The 14910-nt window shown below is 41.3% G+C and overlaps 1 protein-coding gene across 12 annotated transcripts in view; it reads left to right on the forward strand.

Moving 5' to 3' along the window:
- Positions 1 to 14910, forward strand: part of TLE4 (TLE family member 4, transcriptional corepressor) — a 150660-nt gene that overhangs the window by 20108 nt on the left and 115642 nt on the right. For 9 of the 12 annotated variants that reach the window (XM_089913329.1, XM_089913332.1, XM_022573451.2 and 6 more), the window contains one exon: positions 13504 to 13566. The exons of the other annotated variants lie outside the window; for them this stretch is intronic. In XM_089913329.1, coding sequence (XP_089769455.1) covers positions 13504 to 13566 — 63 coding nt within the window. The remainder of the gene's footprint in view (positions 1 to 13503; positions 13567 to 14910) is intronic. 12 annotated transcript variants of the gene reach the window in all.

The following is a 14910-nucleotide window of genomic DNA, read 5'->3' on the forward strand; positions in this document are numbered from 1 at the left end:
GGAAAAGAAACAAGTTACAGCAAGGAGAACTCCAATTTTGGAGTGTATTTTGTTGTGAAAGATGTGAAAACATTCTTAAGCTGTAACATTTGTCATGCTCTCCTTTAACCCTGTCATTTAGAAATAAGAATACAGTGTATAATTGTGGTATTTTATTTTTGTTTGTTGTTGCACAGCATCAGACTAGGAGGCAGCATGATCTTGTGGGAAGACCCTGTGGCTGGGGTGTCTGCAGAACTGATTTCTAGACCATCACCTACCCCTTACATAGTTAAATGTTAACTGTGGACACTTGCGTCTCTACACAAACCAGGCAGGGGATCAGGGAATGCTCCACTTATTGGAGCTGTGTTGGAGAGTTCTGTTGTGTTGAAGGAAAATATCTATCACCTAAACTACCAGGCAATGAGAAGTTATAGTTTGTATCGTAGGAATGTTGCTCTGGAGCAGTGCTACTCAGTGTGGTCCATGGGCTGGGGCAGGTCCGTGCACTATTTGCTGATGGTGGGCGTTATGGTAGGGAGCTTGTACCAGACCATAAATCAATGCACTGCCCCCTTCATCAGGAATGTCTTTATTGTTGAAAAAACAAAACCGAGGAACAACAACCAAAAAAACCTATCTAGCTGAAGTAAACAGTAGTTGACTTAATTCTGGCATGAGCCCATTATCTTGCTGATGGATACCAGTTTGGGGACTGACTACTTTCAGTAGCACTGCTTTAGAATGTTTAATCAACACGTTTATCAGGGTTGTTTTATAGATTAGGAATAGACAAATTGAAGTTCATAAAATGAAGGAAAGTGTAACCCCCAAACTAAAAAAGTAAAAGCAAGTTAGGTGAAAGGTAAGATCAAGTTCGACGTGTGTAAAATATTAAGTCAAGGAGTTTGACACAGTCACAAGAAGGAAGCTGAGAGGCACCGCCTTTTGTGTTTTGGTTAATGCAAAACTCGTTTAAATTCTCCTGAGTACTTCTGACTTCTTAATTTAATAACTTGCTTTAGAGAGAAGTTTTGTTTTTCATTTTCACCATCTTCCTAATAGAAAGAATGTGTTTTCTGTAAGTCTCACTTAACAGTTACCTGTGGCCTTAAATTGCAAGAAGCTTTGAAGTTGAGCCTGACTTCCCCTCTCCCTCTCCTCCTCTGCCCCCAGCCTCCTATTCTTTACTCTTTACTACTGTATATAAAATTTACTGCATCCAGGGCAAGTATCTGTTTACCAAGAAAAGAGGAAGAGAGATCCTTTGCCAGTAGCGAAACATAAATACTGAGAATGTCTTTTCTGGGTCACAGTGCACGAAACTGGAGAAACAGCAAAATTTCTGGGGCCAGGCCTTTGACCTCATTCCTCTTTTCCATCAGTCGGGAGGCACTGTCCTTTATTATTACTGTGCTGGTGAGTCTCTCCTCCCACCCCTCTTTAGATCTGCAGCCCTTCCCCCGTGTAGTATAAATTAGTGAGGGATGTCTTCTTAATTGAGAGACAGGAAGAGCCCTAAGCTTCAATCGATACCTAACAATACAGCGACTCAATTTGTAGCACTATCTAATCTCAGTCTGTCTTAAACCAAACTGTACTACTTTACTTACCTTAAGGGATTATATTAATAAGTCTACTCTCATAAATATTCCTGCCAGTGAGATGTGGGGCAACATTATTCTTCCCATTTCATGGTTGTAGAAATGGAGTCCCAAATCACTTAGGGTTGGCTTTAAAGTCATGGTTCCGCTGGATTAGTAATTAGAGTTAACCTGGGATTTGGCACTGCACAGTTTATCATTCACAGTGTCTGGTGTGCTTTGCAGAATGTTCTGCCACTTAAGTCTGTATTCTTTCCTTGCCTTTCCATAACTGTCCCCCCAGGTAAACCTTGAAATCAGCCTTGTGACTCCCCTATCTTATTAATGAATGGTAGTGCCATATCCAAGCTTTACATGTTAGATGGAATCATGGATTCCTTACTTCCTTTCATTGTCCAAGTCTATTGACGTCACAGCATGCCGCTGATTCTCCCTGTGCAGCCTGTCTCCTTTCCTTGCCCTCCCCATCACTTCCCATCAGACCCTTGTTGTCATGCTGGGATGGCTGTGCTGGCCTCCTGGCTGATTGCCCTGTCTGCAGCCTTTGCCTTCTCTGCTCCCTTATCTGGGCTTATGGGAGCTCTGGGTACACTTCTGTATCTATCTATATTGGGTCATTGTTCAAGGGCCCTTCTCCACTCCAGGAGATCTAGCCAGTACTTCCATCAAGTCTCTCTCCTCTTCTTCTTTTACCCTTTACCTAGGCGATCTTGACCACTCTGCTAAGTAGATGAATCCCCATTTTTTTCTGCAGCCTGGATCTTTCCTCTGAGACCATTGCATGTAACCAAGTCCTCCTTTCCCTTGAATGTCTCACAAGTACTTAAACTCAACATGTCCCCAAATGACATCCTCCCCCACAAGTCTGCTTGTGGTCCAGAGATTTTTATCTCAGGAAATGCCAGCAGCATCCACCCGATTTCTCGAGCCAGAAACCCAGAGGGAGGTTATGATTGCCTTTCCCTCTCGCTTATTAGCCACACCCAATCAGTCTTCTGGTCTCTTGGAATCTATTCTCAGTTGCTCCTCCAGCTTTCTGATCGTGGTGAATGGCTTAACCAGTTTACTCTTCTGTGCCTTCAATATGGGGACAGAAGTCATCCTCTTAAAATTGGTCTACACTTAAGTGAAATATCTGGCCCAGAGGTAACCATCCATGAACGTTGGGATGCAGAGGACGACGATACTGATCGTGGTCACGAGTAGTACCTTTAGCCACCACATGGTGAGACATGGTGATGACTCTCACCACGAGTAATCTGGTTGTCTCCTAACTGGCCTAACCTGGGTGGAGATAATCCCAGTACATTGGGTTCTTCTGGATCTTCTTATTCGGCCTCATCTTGTCCCCTTTCACTTGTCCCATTTTTAGACTCTGAATGTCCCACGCTGATCCTGTTTTGGAATGTTCTTGCCCTTTCCCCTGCCGCTCTCTCCTTTGTCTAGCATACTCACTTCACCCTCAGTTACTCAGGGAAACAGTGTCTCCTGTTAAGCATTTAAAAATACCTTGCACTTTGTTTTCTTCAGTGTCTGTCTCATTTGTTAGATTATGGGCTCCATAAATCCTGTCTTGTTCCCCTTCTCTTTTCTCAGAGGGTAACATAGTGCCTGGCAGTATAGAGACAAGTATTGAAAAACTGTGGAATTAATATGGCTAACGTGATGTTGCTCTCTCCCCAGAGCCTCTGTAATGACTTCAGCAAGAAGGGGTTTCTTCCGCTCTCCTCCTTGCATTGCTCGGGCTCCTCTGTGTACCACCTAGGTACCACGTGCTGTCTGTTATTGTGTTTATTTCCATTTAGTCTTCCGCTATACTAGATTATAAAAACTTCAAAGGGTCCAGATTAATTCGGCATTTACCTCTGATTCTACCATAGCTCCTAGCTTAGAGTCGGAGTGAATGAATGAGCTGATATCAGAAAATATCTTGTTGAATTTCCTACGTTTGTGATGCTATGGGAATTCATATTGTTCCTATTCTGAAATTATCTTTCATCCTCCATCTTTCCTCTTGCGGTATGTTTTGTGGTTATAAATCTCTTCTGCCCTTCCACAGCCACTCAAGTACAATCAGTGGCAAGAAGGGGGTGGAGAGCAGAAATGCCCTGGAGTGTCTTGACCTCCTGTCTGGTATTTATCATAGCTTTCCTAGGAATTGTCCTTGATAGGTCCTTGCTGCCTTCCAAATAAAGTTCGAGCTCTCTAGTGTGTCATTCAAGACCTTCCACAGTATGACCCCTGTGAACCCTTTCTGTCCTTATTTTCCACTCTGTTTTTTCATTGCATGCATCCTGTGCTCCAGCTTAATGGCTTGCAATCCTGCCTGTACATTAGAATCACCTGGGGAGCTTTAAAATAAAATGCTGACGTGTGGGTTCTACCTTTGGAGAGTATGAGTTCATTGGCTTGGGGTGAGGCCTGGGCGTTGGTGTTTGGGAAGGATCCACTACTAATGTTAGTGTAAAGCCAGGGCTGGAAACCATTGGCCAGCTCAATGTTTCCCATGAAATATAATCTCCTCTAAGAGCTTTGAGAAGAAGGGGTTCCATAGTCAGAGAAGTTTGATTAGTACTGCATTTTTATGTACACTTTTTCAAAGATTTATTACATTGTCAATTGAGAGGCTGTGGGATGTCAGCAGGAAAAGAATCGTGTTTAACTTTGTTTAAGCTCTGCGAGGTCATCTGACCAAGGAGCTCTTTATGTATATCATACTTGTTAATGACATCTGCAGAACTTGGTATAGAACCTGCTTTGGGTGATGCTGCTTCCAGCCACATTTCAGCTTTTAAATCGCTTCTTTATTCGTCTTTCCTTGATCATCTCATTCAAACCAGATCTCCTCTCTGCCCCAGGCTTTTCTCTTCAACCCTCCATTTTATCTTTTTCATAGCACCTTTCAGCATCTGAAATTCCTCTTCATATATGTGTATGTTTGTTTCTGTCTCCTTGCCCCTACAGTGTGAACTCCATGACAGCAGGGACTTACTCGTCTTGTTCACTCCTGTGTCTCCAATCCCTGTGTCAGCACCTAAAGTAGGCCTGACAGATAGTAGGTGCCTGATAAATATTTGTTGACTGGACAGAAATGCAGTATTACGTTCGTGGTTTTGGCTTTTCCTGAGGTTCACATGTTGAAAAATTTTAAATTGCCTGCACAGTAAAAAGCAGCTTGATATACATTTTAAAAGTAACTAGGAATTCAGGAGCACAAATAGATGACAGTAGTGTTCTACACCTTTACATTTCTCAACTGCCTAATGAAGTATTAAAGAAGAAAACAAGCAGAGGTAGATGTGAGCCCGATGATAGGGAGAATGCTATTATTTTTCTGATTATAGAGAGCTCTTAGTCTGTGGTGTGAGATTTCTTTTTTAATTTCTTAAGCAGCCTGTCACAGGCAGCTTCTCCCAGTGTATAGGAGTCGTACCTGTGTGAGTCACTAAAGAGTTTGGGTGAGGAATCAGTGAGTTGATAGTGGACTTCTGTGGGGGCATACACTGCACCCATGACAGAAAAACTCCACAGAAACAGGCAAGGAAGTAGTATATTCTAAGTAAAGCCTTCCTAATTATTAGAACCCCCTTACAGTGAGCATATTCACACAGGTTTGTCTGGGGTTGTGGGGAGTGGATTCGCGTATCTAAATCCATACATGGGATCCCATGAGTGTGGTGCTGCAGCAATTCCTGGACCTTGTTTGGAAGGGATTCCAGTGGCATATTCTCTCTAGGGGTCCTCATGCTGTGGCTGTGCCTGTCGCTCCCCAATCCTGCCACTAAACGTCCAAGTTTTGAGCAGGGTTGATATGCCCGAGCTGGTCTACACTTGAGCTCATGTGTGTAACCCCTGTGACCCACTACACCTGGAATTGTCAGGAATCGCTCTTCCTGTGAGACCTGTGAGGGGTGCTGGTCCCTGGCTAGGACCTTCTCTTCAGCCATTACTAATTCACTCTGGAGATCCCGTTGGGGAGATTTATCATGACTCACTATACAAGGTGCCCTCCCAGTGTGCCTTCTAACAAATACCCCAATTCCAGTGGGTCAGGTGATCACAATCTGGTGAATAATCTTGGGAAGGAGGTTGAGTGGCAGGCATCTCCTTTGCATTTCGCAAATGATCTTTTAAAACGCACATCCTGCCATGGTTTCAGAATGGAAGCTTTAATCATTTACTTATCAGTCAAGAATTGTCCAGAGTGGATTTGCATTTCCTTTTGTGGCCCACTGTGATTACTTATTATTCTTTTTGAGCAGTATGGCATCCTAAATGCTAGAAAAGATGTTGTTGGAGAGGTAAGCAGACCAAATCAGTATAAGCAGGTCTTCTAGACAGGTATTCCTTTATGGTTGAAGTGCTATAACTATTCCCAAACAGTTTTAGCATGCTTGCAAAAGATTTCAGGCGATTCCAGCCACCGAACCTGGACTGCAGTTTCTTCTGGTCACTCAACAAATATTTTTGAGTGTCTTCTACATACCAGGACTGGGGTATAGACAAATCTATCTCTGCCCTCATTGAGCCTCCATTCTCTGTAACCTTGCTGCAGACCTAATGTTGGTCTGCAGACCCCTAGTGCCAGTGTCGCTTTGGAGTTTGTTAGAAGTGTAGACTCTTAGGCCCCACTCTAGGCTGGATTTTTAACCAGATTCCCAAGTGATTAGTATGCACACGAAAGTTTGAGAAGCACTACGCCAGTACATGTAAACAAAAACATAGGTGAGGTAGTTTCAGGTGATTATGAATGTTGTGAAAAGACTGTAATGGGCTGGAGAGTGACAGGGAGAAGGAGCCCCAGAGGGTGCTGAGTGAAGTTGTCTGAGGAGGGGTCCTGTGGACTGAGGCTGAAATGATGAGTAGGCAGTGAGCCATGACGAGGTCTGAGGGAGGTGGCTCCAGGCAGAGGGACTCTCCCTTACCCTTGCCAGGCTTTGGTCACCCCCATTTTTTGATGCCAGGGTCAGATCTCTGGCGGGCCCTGTGGATGCACTTGCCTACTGTGTCGGGACCTGTATGGTAGGGCACGTGTTTGGCAGGGCGGTGTAAGTGCAAACAGCGGAAGAGCAAAACTTTGCTTTTGAAAAGAGTTGACTGTTTTATTAAACAGAGAAAACAGTTGAAGGGGATGGAAGGGTACCTTGGCAGTGATGGCTTCAAAGAGTTGACATTTTATGTAATTGGGAGGAGGAAGAGGAAACCAATAGAGGTCATTCTAGAATTGAAAGGACAAGAGAAAAGGAAGTGCTGAGGAATATAGATATAGATGAAGATTTGTTGAAAAATGGAGATAAACAAGAAGGAAGTAGACAAGGAAGCCTTTAGCCCAACCTAAGAGTGTAGACTGAAAAGTAGAGCATGGCTCTCAGTGTATGAAAGGTGGCTTGTTGCTTTCCTGGAGAATAGGTGTCCTTGATGAGAGCTTGGTAAGACCCTTTACTGTTTTTGTTTTCTTTTTGGTTTTATTCCAATATTCAAATTCCTCTGTTTTCAGATATTTCTCACGTACATTGAAATCATTTTGGGGGAAACCAAGGTGAATATCTTCGCCTGCTATGGGCACAAGGAATATTTGTGCCCTCCAACCATTGCTGAGAATGAAAATGCTGAATTGTAAATCCTCATTCAAGGCACCTGTACATTTATGTCAGTGGGAAAGAGTAGGGCAAAAAAAAAAGAAAAGAAGAAAGTGATTCAGAGACAGAGAGAGAAGAGAAATCAGAAAATAGCTGGCAGGGCTTGCTGTGTGATACACTGGCCCAGGAGTGCTGAGGAAATGAGCATGTGCAGAACCCTGAGTGTCTTGGTATTCGGTCATCAGGTTCTCTGACCACCTGGTTCTGCAGAGGCTGGGGTTAAGTCCACCAGAGAAAGGCGTTTGCTTTCCCTACTCCTGACATCCCACTTTTCCCGCCCATCTTTTTTTCCATTTTCCTTGCCCCACCCCTCTGGTAGAGCTGAGTATAACCTTACCATTGGTTCCAGTGTTTTTCAGACTTGAGAACCAGAATGATTTGACCTTGGGGTATTAACTGGATGTCTGTCAGGCAAAATGATTGTCATTCTCAACCGTGATAAAATATCACTCTTGACATTTGGAACAGTAGTTAAACACAATAACCAGAGCCCAGAAGATGTAGGTAGGATAATACGCAAATATCTGGGAATTCCCTTAAAGACGGTCTAGAAAGCTCAAGAGGTGAGAGGAAGGGACCCTTTTTTCTAACCATTGCAAAAATGCTTCAGTAAAATACAGCTTCACCTTTGGGGATAGATGGAAATAGTTTCGTGAAATGTAGGTATTCTGTGATACTCTCTGGGAAAGACATCATCCTGTGTGTTCCTACACTAGCACCATGAACAGTAGCACCTGAATATCTTGTTAGGACAAACAAGTGGGATACCTCAGTATATGCAGTTAATAACTGCATGCTGGGCACTTTAAAAGCACAATTGGCATGCAGTAAAGTAGCATAAACATGAGTTCAAAACACAAAGCAGATTGACATTGCTTGAGATATTACAATCAGCATAATCATTGCTTTAGTTAAACTCACCGGGGAGGGGGGGAGTGGATAAAAAAAAAGTGGTTGAATATTGGCACTTTCGTATCATTCAAGGTAATACTAATTGAGTACTCTGAGACAGTGTCTCTTTCTTGTTAGAGGAAGTGGGATGATGAGAGCTTTTACAGATTGTCTTAATACATCGCAAAAAAAGTCTTAGCAGTTTGAATCAGTCCTTTAGGGAACTCATAGATGTCCTATTACATTGATTCTTACAATGTTACTACTTCATTTTATTGCTTTATTAAGCAGTATAAAATACTTTGTGCAAAATAATCACCTGTACCAAAATAACTTAGGCATCTGGTTTACCAGCTTGCTGGTGGTGCTTGACAGTACCTTTGATCTAAATCTCTAAGCCTTATTCCAGTCTGGCTTTTTTAAAAAAATACAAAGAATTTTATTTATTACATGTTCTTACCTCTTTTGTCAAGTTGAAATTTGATGACAAGATAAACACTGAGCTGTCAGTTTAGAGAAATAGTACTACTTGAATATTTTTTCCTATGTGTAGTCTGGATTTTTATTAAGTTGGGAAGAATTTCTCATTAGTCTTCTGACTTTTTAATCTATGGACAGGCAGGATCAGTTCCAGAAGTTGTACTGTTTCTCAGATAATTTGGAACAAATCAAGATATTTTCGGATTGAAACAAAAAATTGCAGTCTTGGTTCTGTAGTGGTAAAAGGGGGTTGAAGGAGAGGGTTACAAGATTTATTTGTACTTATTCTGAAAAGCATTTCAGATAGAATAAGTGGGAATTTTTCTTCACTTTTTGGTGTTTAAATATAATAGATGGGTGTATGTTCTTGATAAAACACTTAATACTATACATAGATTCATCTTAAAACATTTTTCTGGCAAAGAAACTGCTGTACAAGAACAAATCAGTTGTGAAATGTTATTCTTTAAGAATGTTTTCCTGAAACTCTAATAGGTTTTTTGCCCCTCCCTCCCACCCCATTGGCTACTGAAATGGTTTCTTAGTAATGCTTTGTTACTCTGTTTTATTTCAACAATACTATATAGTAGTGTTGCTCCTATTTTGATGAGAGAACAAAAACACAAACATTTGTTAAACGAACAATTGCTTTTGATACTTGTCTTCGATAACGTAATCTGTACTTTCTCTCAAGTTTATTATGTCATTAAAATAAAATTATTTTTTAAGGAAGTCATAGGCAGAAATAATCAAAAATTAGATTTTTTATTAGGACTATTTGAGGGGATGTAATTCAATAAAAGTGTAGGCTTAACTACTTTTTTGTCTTACTTAAATAACTAATTTGTTACAAGTAATAAAGAAAATATCCGATATTGTGTGCTTTAGTATTTGTTACTTTTTAATGAAGGGATTGAACTGTGGCATTCTTTTCAGTGTGTGACATTACTTTCCCATGATGCAAGGTAGTTAATAAATTTTGCAATGATTCTTGAGTTGGAGTGTGAAGAAAAAAACGATAAATGGTTTTTCTCGCTGTTTGTCTGTTTCATCACTTAACCGGTCATGCTGCTAGTCCACTGGCCGTCACCACTTCGGGGTCGGTTAGTCTGTCCGCGTTCATGTGCCAGGTGCCAAGTGCATAACCAAGGGATTTCATAGAATGCCTCTTTTGTTAAGTTGCCTTTTTCTAAAAAATTTTGCCCAAACAGGTTTTTTGTTTTTTAAGTGGAATGGTCATTATTTTTATTGGTTCTTTTTATTGGAGGATGGCATAAAGGAGGGACATTATAGAAGGAGGAACTAGAATAGTAGTGAATTGAGGGTAGGAAAATAGTATGTGTGGGACTTTTCTCTTTTTCATGAATATATTGATGGATCGAAGAAAACGTAATAGAAGTGTCAAAATTGTTAATGTATTTAACAAACTATGGCTGCAAAAACAATCATTTTGTTATATTTTGGCATGAACAGTTGTTCTTTTATGGAGGCCATTAATCCTATTTTGGAATATCATGGGCATCTGAAGGCAATAGTTAGCAGTTCCATAAAGCATTGAATACCATGATAACATCCAGTAACCCTCACAGCTGTATTTCAGAATCTCTGCCTGTTTAAATGGGCTGTGAATGTACTTGCTCAGGGATGCATGAGCCACATCACCTATAAATTTGATTGGAAGCTACAGCACTGGCATAGGCTGATGGATAGCAGATTAGAGCCCTGATTAACCATGTGATTCGAAGACTGGGAAATATATTGTCTAAGCAAGATTCATCAGATGCAATCAGAATTTCAAGTGGTCAGATGAAATTCAAACGTATATTGTGTCTTTTCCTCCCCTGGTGCTTTTCCTCCTAGGTTGCCTTTTTTCCCCCTCTCTTTCCCCAAAGCTGAAAAATACTTCTTTGATGAATCTGCTCCTTACCCTAAAGCTGTCTGTCTGTTATTCATCAGAAAGCAGGTCGCAGTTCAGTGAGCAGAAGAAAAGGATTTTAATAGAAGCTGTGCCAAGGGCTGTAATGCATCATTTTAGGGCCCTAATTACATTACAATGACAAATATCAGTGGTGACAACAGCAATAACCTACATCCTTTAATGGCTGTGCTAGAAAAGGAGTTTGGGCCCCAGCCATTAGATTAGACTCAGTTTCAAAACATAGGCCATTAGAAGTGTGTGTCCACAGTATTATTGGCTGATCGCTGAAGCCCAGTGGAAAGGCCTGTAAATAAATGATGGCCTCCCTAAAGCTGGGTCCTGTGGGACAAAAGAGGCAAAATTAGATGCCCATGGAAGCAGCAGTGTTTCCGAGGCAACTTTAGCTTTCAAAGTGAGGAATGACCCGCTTAATTTTATGAAATCACACACACACACACACACACACACACACACATCCTACCCCCCTGCTGCCAATTAGCCTGACCAGGAAAATCCGTTGGCGTGACAACTTAAAGAAATTAAGAAGTCTTTTAGACAAAAGGAGACCTTTAAAGAAAAAGTTTGGAAGGTTTCTACCCCCTTTTTTCTGTTATGTATGTATCTTAACATACATGAGTCAATAAAGCGACTTTTTGGCTTTTCTACATTTATTTTTAAGGAAATGTAGATTTTTTTTTCATAGTTGCTCAGACTTAACATGGCCTAGGCCCCACATTAAAGGAGCCAAATAAGTACCTCTTGGTCTTTATTTTGACAGATGAGTGAGTTTCCTTAGGGTAGTTTTTGTTGCCTGGGTTATGTAGGCAAACTAGAGAACTCAGTTTTCTTATGTGCCCACACATTTTTCAACCCTCCTAGCAAGGGACTATTTTATTTATGTAAACAACATAATGAGGAAAATATGCTTGGCAGATGGTTCTAAGCATTAGAATCATCAGTTTGGTTTGCCCCAAAGTATCTCATTATCTTTTATTCTCTCCCCCTCCACCTCTGCCTACAAAAAGCTTAACAACCAAATGCCTCTGAGACTAGTGCTTTCAGTCTGGTGCATGCTGCTCTATTTTCTCAGCTCGCACTGGAATTTCACCCTGTAACCACTGTGGTATGTTCGGTCCAGGTGGAGAGTGGTTTGGTGATTCCCGTTGCAGCTTTTCATGGTGGTTTAAGCATTCTTAAAGGATAGCTAAATGCTCCACGGGGCCAGGGCAGTAAATTAAATCAGGTCAGCACGGCTGGGTCCTTATTCACTGCTGCTTATTGGTACTGGGTTTTTGTCCATCCTGTTAGGAATGCAGGCTGGAAGGGAAAGCTTAGGTTTGAAACTTCATGGTGAATTTGTGTTTTCTCTTGGCTGGCAAAGTTTTTAAGGTGCTGGTATTTAAAAGATTGCGTAGCCACAGAGTCAGAAGGGTTGCTGATGAAAGAAGGAAACCTAGATTGCACAAGTGGAGTGTCGCTGTCACTCTGGTAATGACTTGGCATGAAAAGGGAGAATTTTTGTCCTCCTGTAAAATGAGGAACTGACCCTGGATGGAATTTACATTAAGAATGTCTCAGGAATAGTAATTGCTTTATGTTTTCTGTCTCCCATCACTTCTTGCCTCTCCTTTTTCCTCACTCCATCATTAAAAAATAAGCTGTTTTGATGGATGTTAACTAAACTTACTGCAGTAATCATTTCACAGTATATATGTAAGTCAAATCATTACGCTGTACACCTTAACCTTATAGAGTGCCATATGTCAATTATATCTCAATAAAACTGGAAAAAAAGGTTTTTTGTGTATATGCGTGTAAAAACCCTGTTGTCTACATGTCACGTACTAAAGTATATAAGGAGCCATCTGATAATGTAAATTAAGGTGAAGTTCTGGGTAGCTTTTTTTTTTTTTTTTTTTTGCAGTACGCGGGCCTCTCACTGTTGCCTCTCCCGTTGCGGAGCGCAGGCTCAGCGGCCATGTCTCACGGGCCCAGCCACTCCGTGGCATGTGGGATCTTCCCGGACCGGGGCACGAACCCGTGTCCCCTGCATTGGCAGGCAGACTCTTAACCACTGCGCCACCAGGGAAGCCCCTGAGTAGCTTTTTAAAGAAAACATAGTGGTGGCGTTTCTTTTTTTTTTTTTTTAACTTACTATAGAATCCTATTTGTCTAAAATTTGAACGCTTACCAAATTAATAGAGAATACGCTCTATTATCTGACATTATTGGGACTTTTGCAGATCTATAGTACAATGGTAATTAATGTTCCCGAGGTTAGTCACCATATATAAATAATTGCTTTCTGCTAAGTATAGGAGGATTTTAGCATGTTCTAAACCTCTGCACACTGAAAACCCTGGTGGGACACATTTGGAAATTTTAATGGTTGACAAAAACATGCCATTTCCCAACAGTTTATAACTAAGAATCTGAAGTAGTCAGCTCACCTGAGTTGGTTGGGTGCTGTTCTTTAAGGAGGTTGGGGACTTGCTCATGAAATCTCAGTGCCTGTGTTTAGATAAAGCAAAGGCTGCAAATGTCAAACTCCAGTGAGTTATTAGGTGAGGGAAGTTGGGGTATAGGGAAGAATGTATCTTTACCGTCTAAATTTAAAAGACGCAAGGTTTTATGTAAAACCACATTAGAATGAACAAGGGTCCCGTTGAAGGCTTCTGAAAGCAGATTTCCAGTCATGAAAATTAAATTCCTTTCTATGTTGTCCTGGTGCTTGAAGGTTGACTTTTTAAGATGAATGCTCGTTAATAAATTGTGCTATTAATGTGGCACTGTTGTCACTGCCTCCTTTTAATGGGCTTGCTGATGAGAGTTTTCCTCTTCCTTAGGAAATCCGCCAGTCAGAATATAAAGTGTGTTTTAATATCATCCTGTTAATATTTCGGGAATTTGTAACCAGCTGACTGTTCTCTTTATTGCTTTCCTTTCCTTTTTTTTTTTTTTCTTTTCTTTTCTTTTCTTTTCTTTGCAGGCAGAGATTGTCAAGAGGCTGAATGCTATCTGTGCACAAGTCATTCCTTTCCTGTCCCAAGAGGTAAGGCAGTTGGTTTCAAGCACTGGGCTGGAAGGTACCATTTCAGTGGTTTTGCAGATAAAACTGACTCCTTGGCCTCGTCTGTCTCTTGGTGTTTGTATTGCACATTTCTAAGATACAGTGTTCGCATTCCAACTTTTACACCTTATTAACATTCAGTGGAATATAATTGTATTTATATAATGGAGTATTTTCTAATGTGCTAAGCAAAATTCAGTTGTTAAATCTTTTGCTGTCATTGGACTATGTAGTGTTGCTCAGAATTATGACTTTGTCATAATGGCATCTAATAGGGGAGATTGAAAAATTGCCCGGAAGACAAGAGCTTGTTCTATACTTTTGTCACTGGGCATTAAGAGTTGCCAGAAGATATATCAAAAAGCCTTTACATAGTAAACAAACTGATGTAACTTTTGGCTAGCAACTTCTAAAAAGTTACTTCTTATTACCTGATGAAGTCTTTATATTGTGGTTGCATTTGGGAAAAAGACACAAAAGATGGACTCAGTGGACTCATTTCTCTGAGTACCACAGACTTCACGCCTCGCCAAGCCCCCACGTGCAGCTCACTTTGCTTGCTTCTGCTCCCACTAGTGGAAGTGTGCACGCTGCCCACAGGTGCATACATGGTGGAATGAGGAGGTGCATTTCTAGTGCATGGTGGCTTTTTTTTTTTTTTTTTTTCCCCTCCTCTGCTTGCTTGCTTGCTTGCTTGCTTGCTTTTAGTAGTTACAAAGTTTAGGCGCACCAGCTGGAGAGAGAGAGTTTTTGCTTCTGGACTACTGAATCCTTCATTTGCTCAGGTAAGATCAGCTGTGAGAAGGAAGAAGCTAATAAATGGAATAGCTGCACGTCTTGCAGCCACAGTGCTTGGTGTTGTGGGCTGGAAGGCACCGAGGCACTTCCCTCCTTCCCTTCAGTTGTGTCACTGCTTTTCAGGAGAACGGTTCACCCGCCTGCCTGCCAGTGGGCATGCGCTGAGGTTAGCATGCAGCTGGTATTGGAGCGTTCCTGTGTGTTATAGATATGTGGATCCCTATCTGACTTCTTATCTGGTCTGAGCTGGGTTAGACCTCAGTAACCATGAGGAACTTTCATGGGAATATATCCTTTGGCGGCGCTCATATTCACAAACCATGGACCTAAGTTAATATCCTGAACTCAAATGCTCTTCTGGATCACAAACAACAAAGGATGTCTTTCTCGTCCTTTAGCTGTGACCACAAAACCACTGCCCACTATATTCCCATTTACCTATTTCTACTCAGGATTTGCTTGTTGACTAGATTACATGGAGTGCTGAAGGAGAGTCAAGGGGCGTGTTTGCATTTCTTTAGAAGTCTG

Source organism: Delphinapterus leucas, chromosome 6 (assembly GCF_059928025.1).
Source record: "Delphinapterus leucas isolate spDelLeu-1000000601 "Yukka" chromosome 6, BTC_Dleu_Yukka2, whole genome shotgun sequence".
NCBI classification, from domain to species: Eukaryota; Metazoa; Chordata; class Mammalia; order Artiodactyla; family Monodontidae; genus Delphinapterus; species Delphinapterus leucas.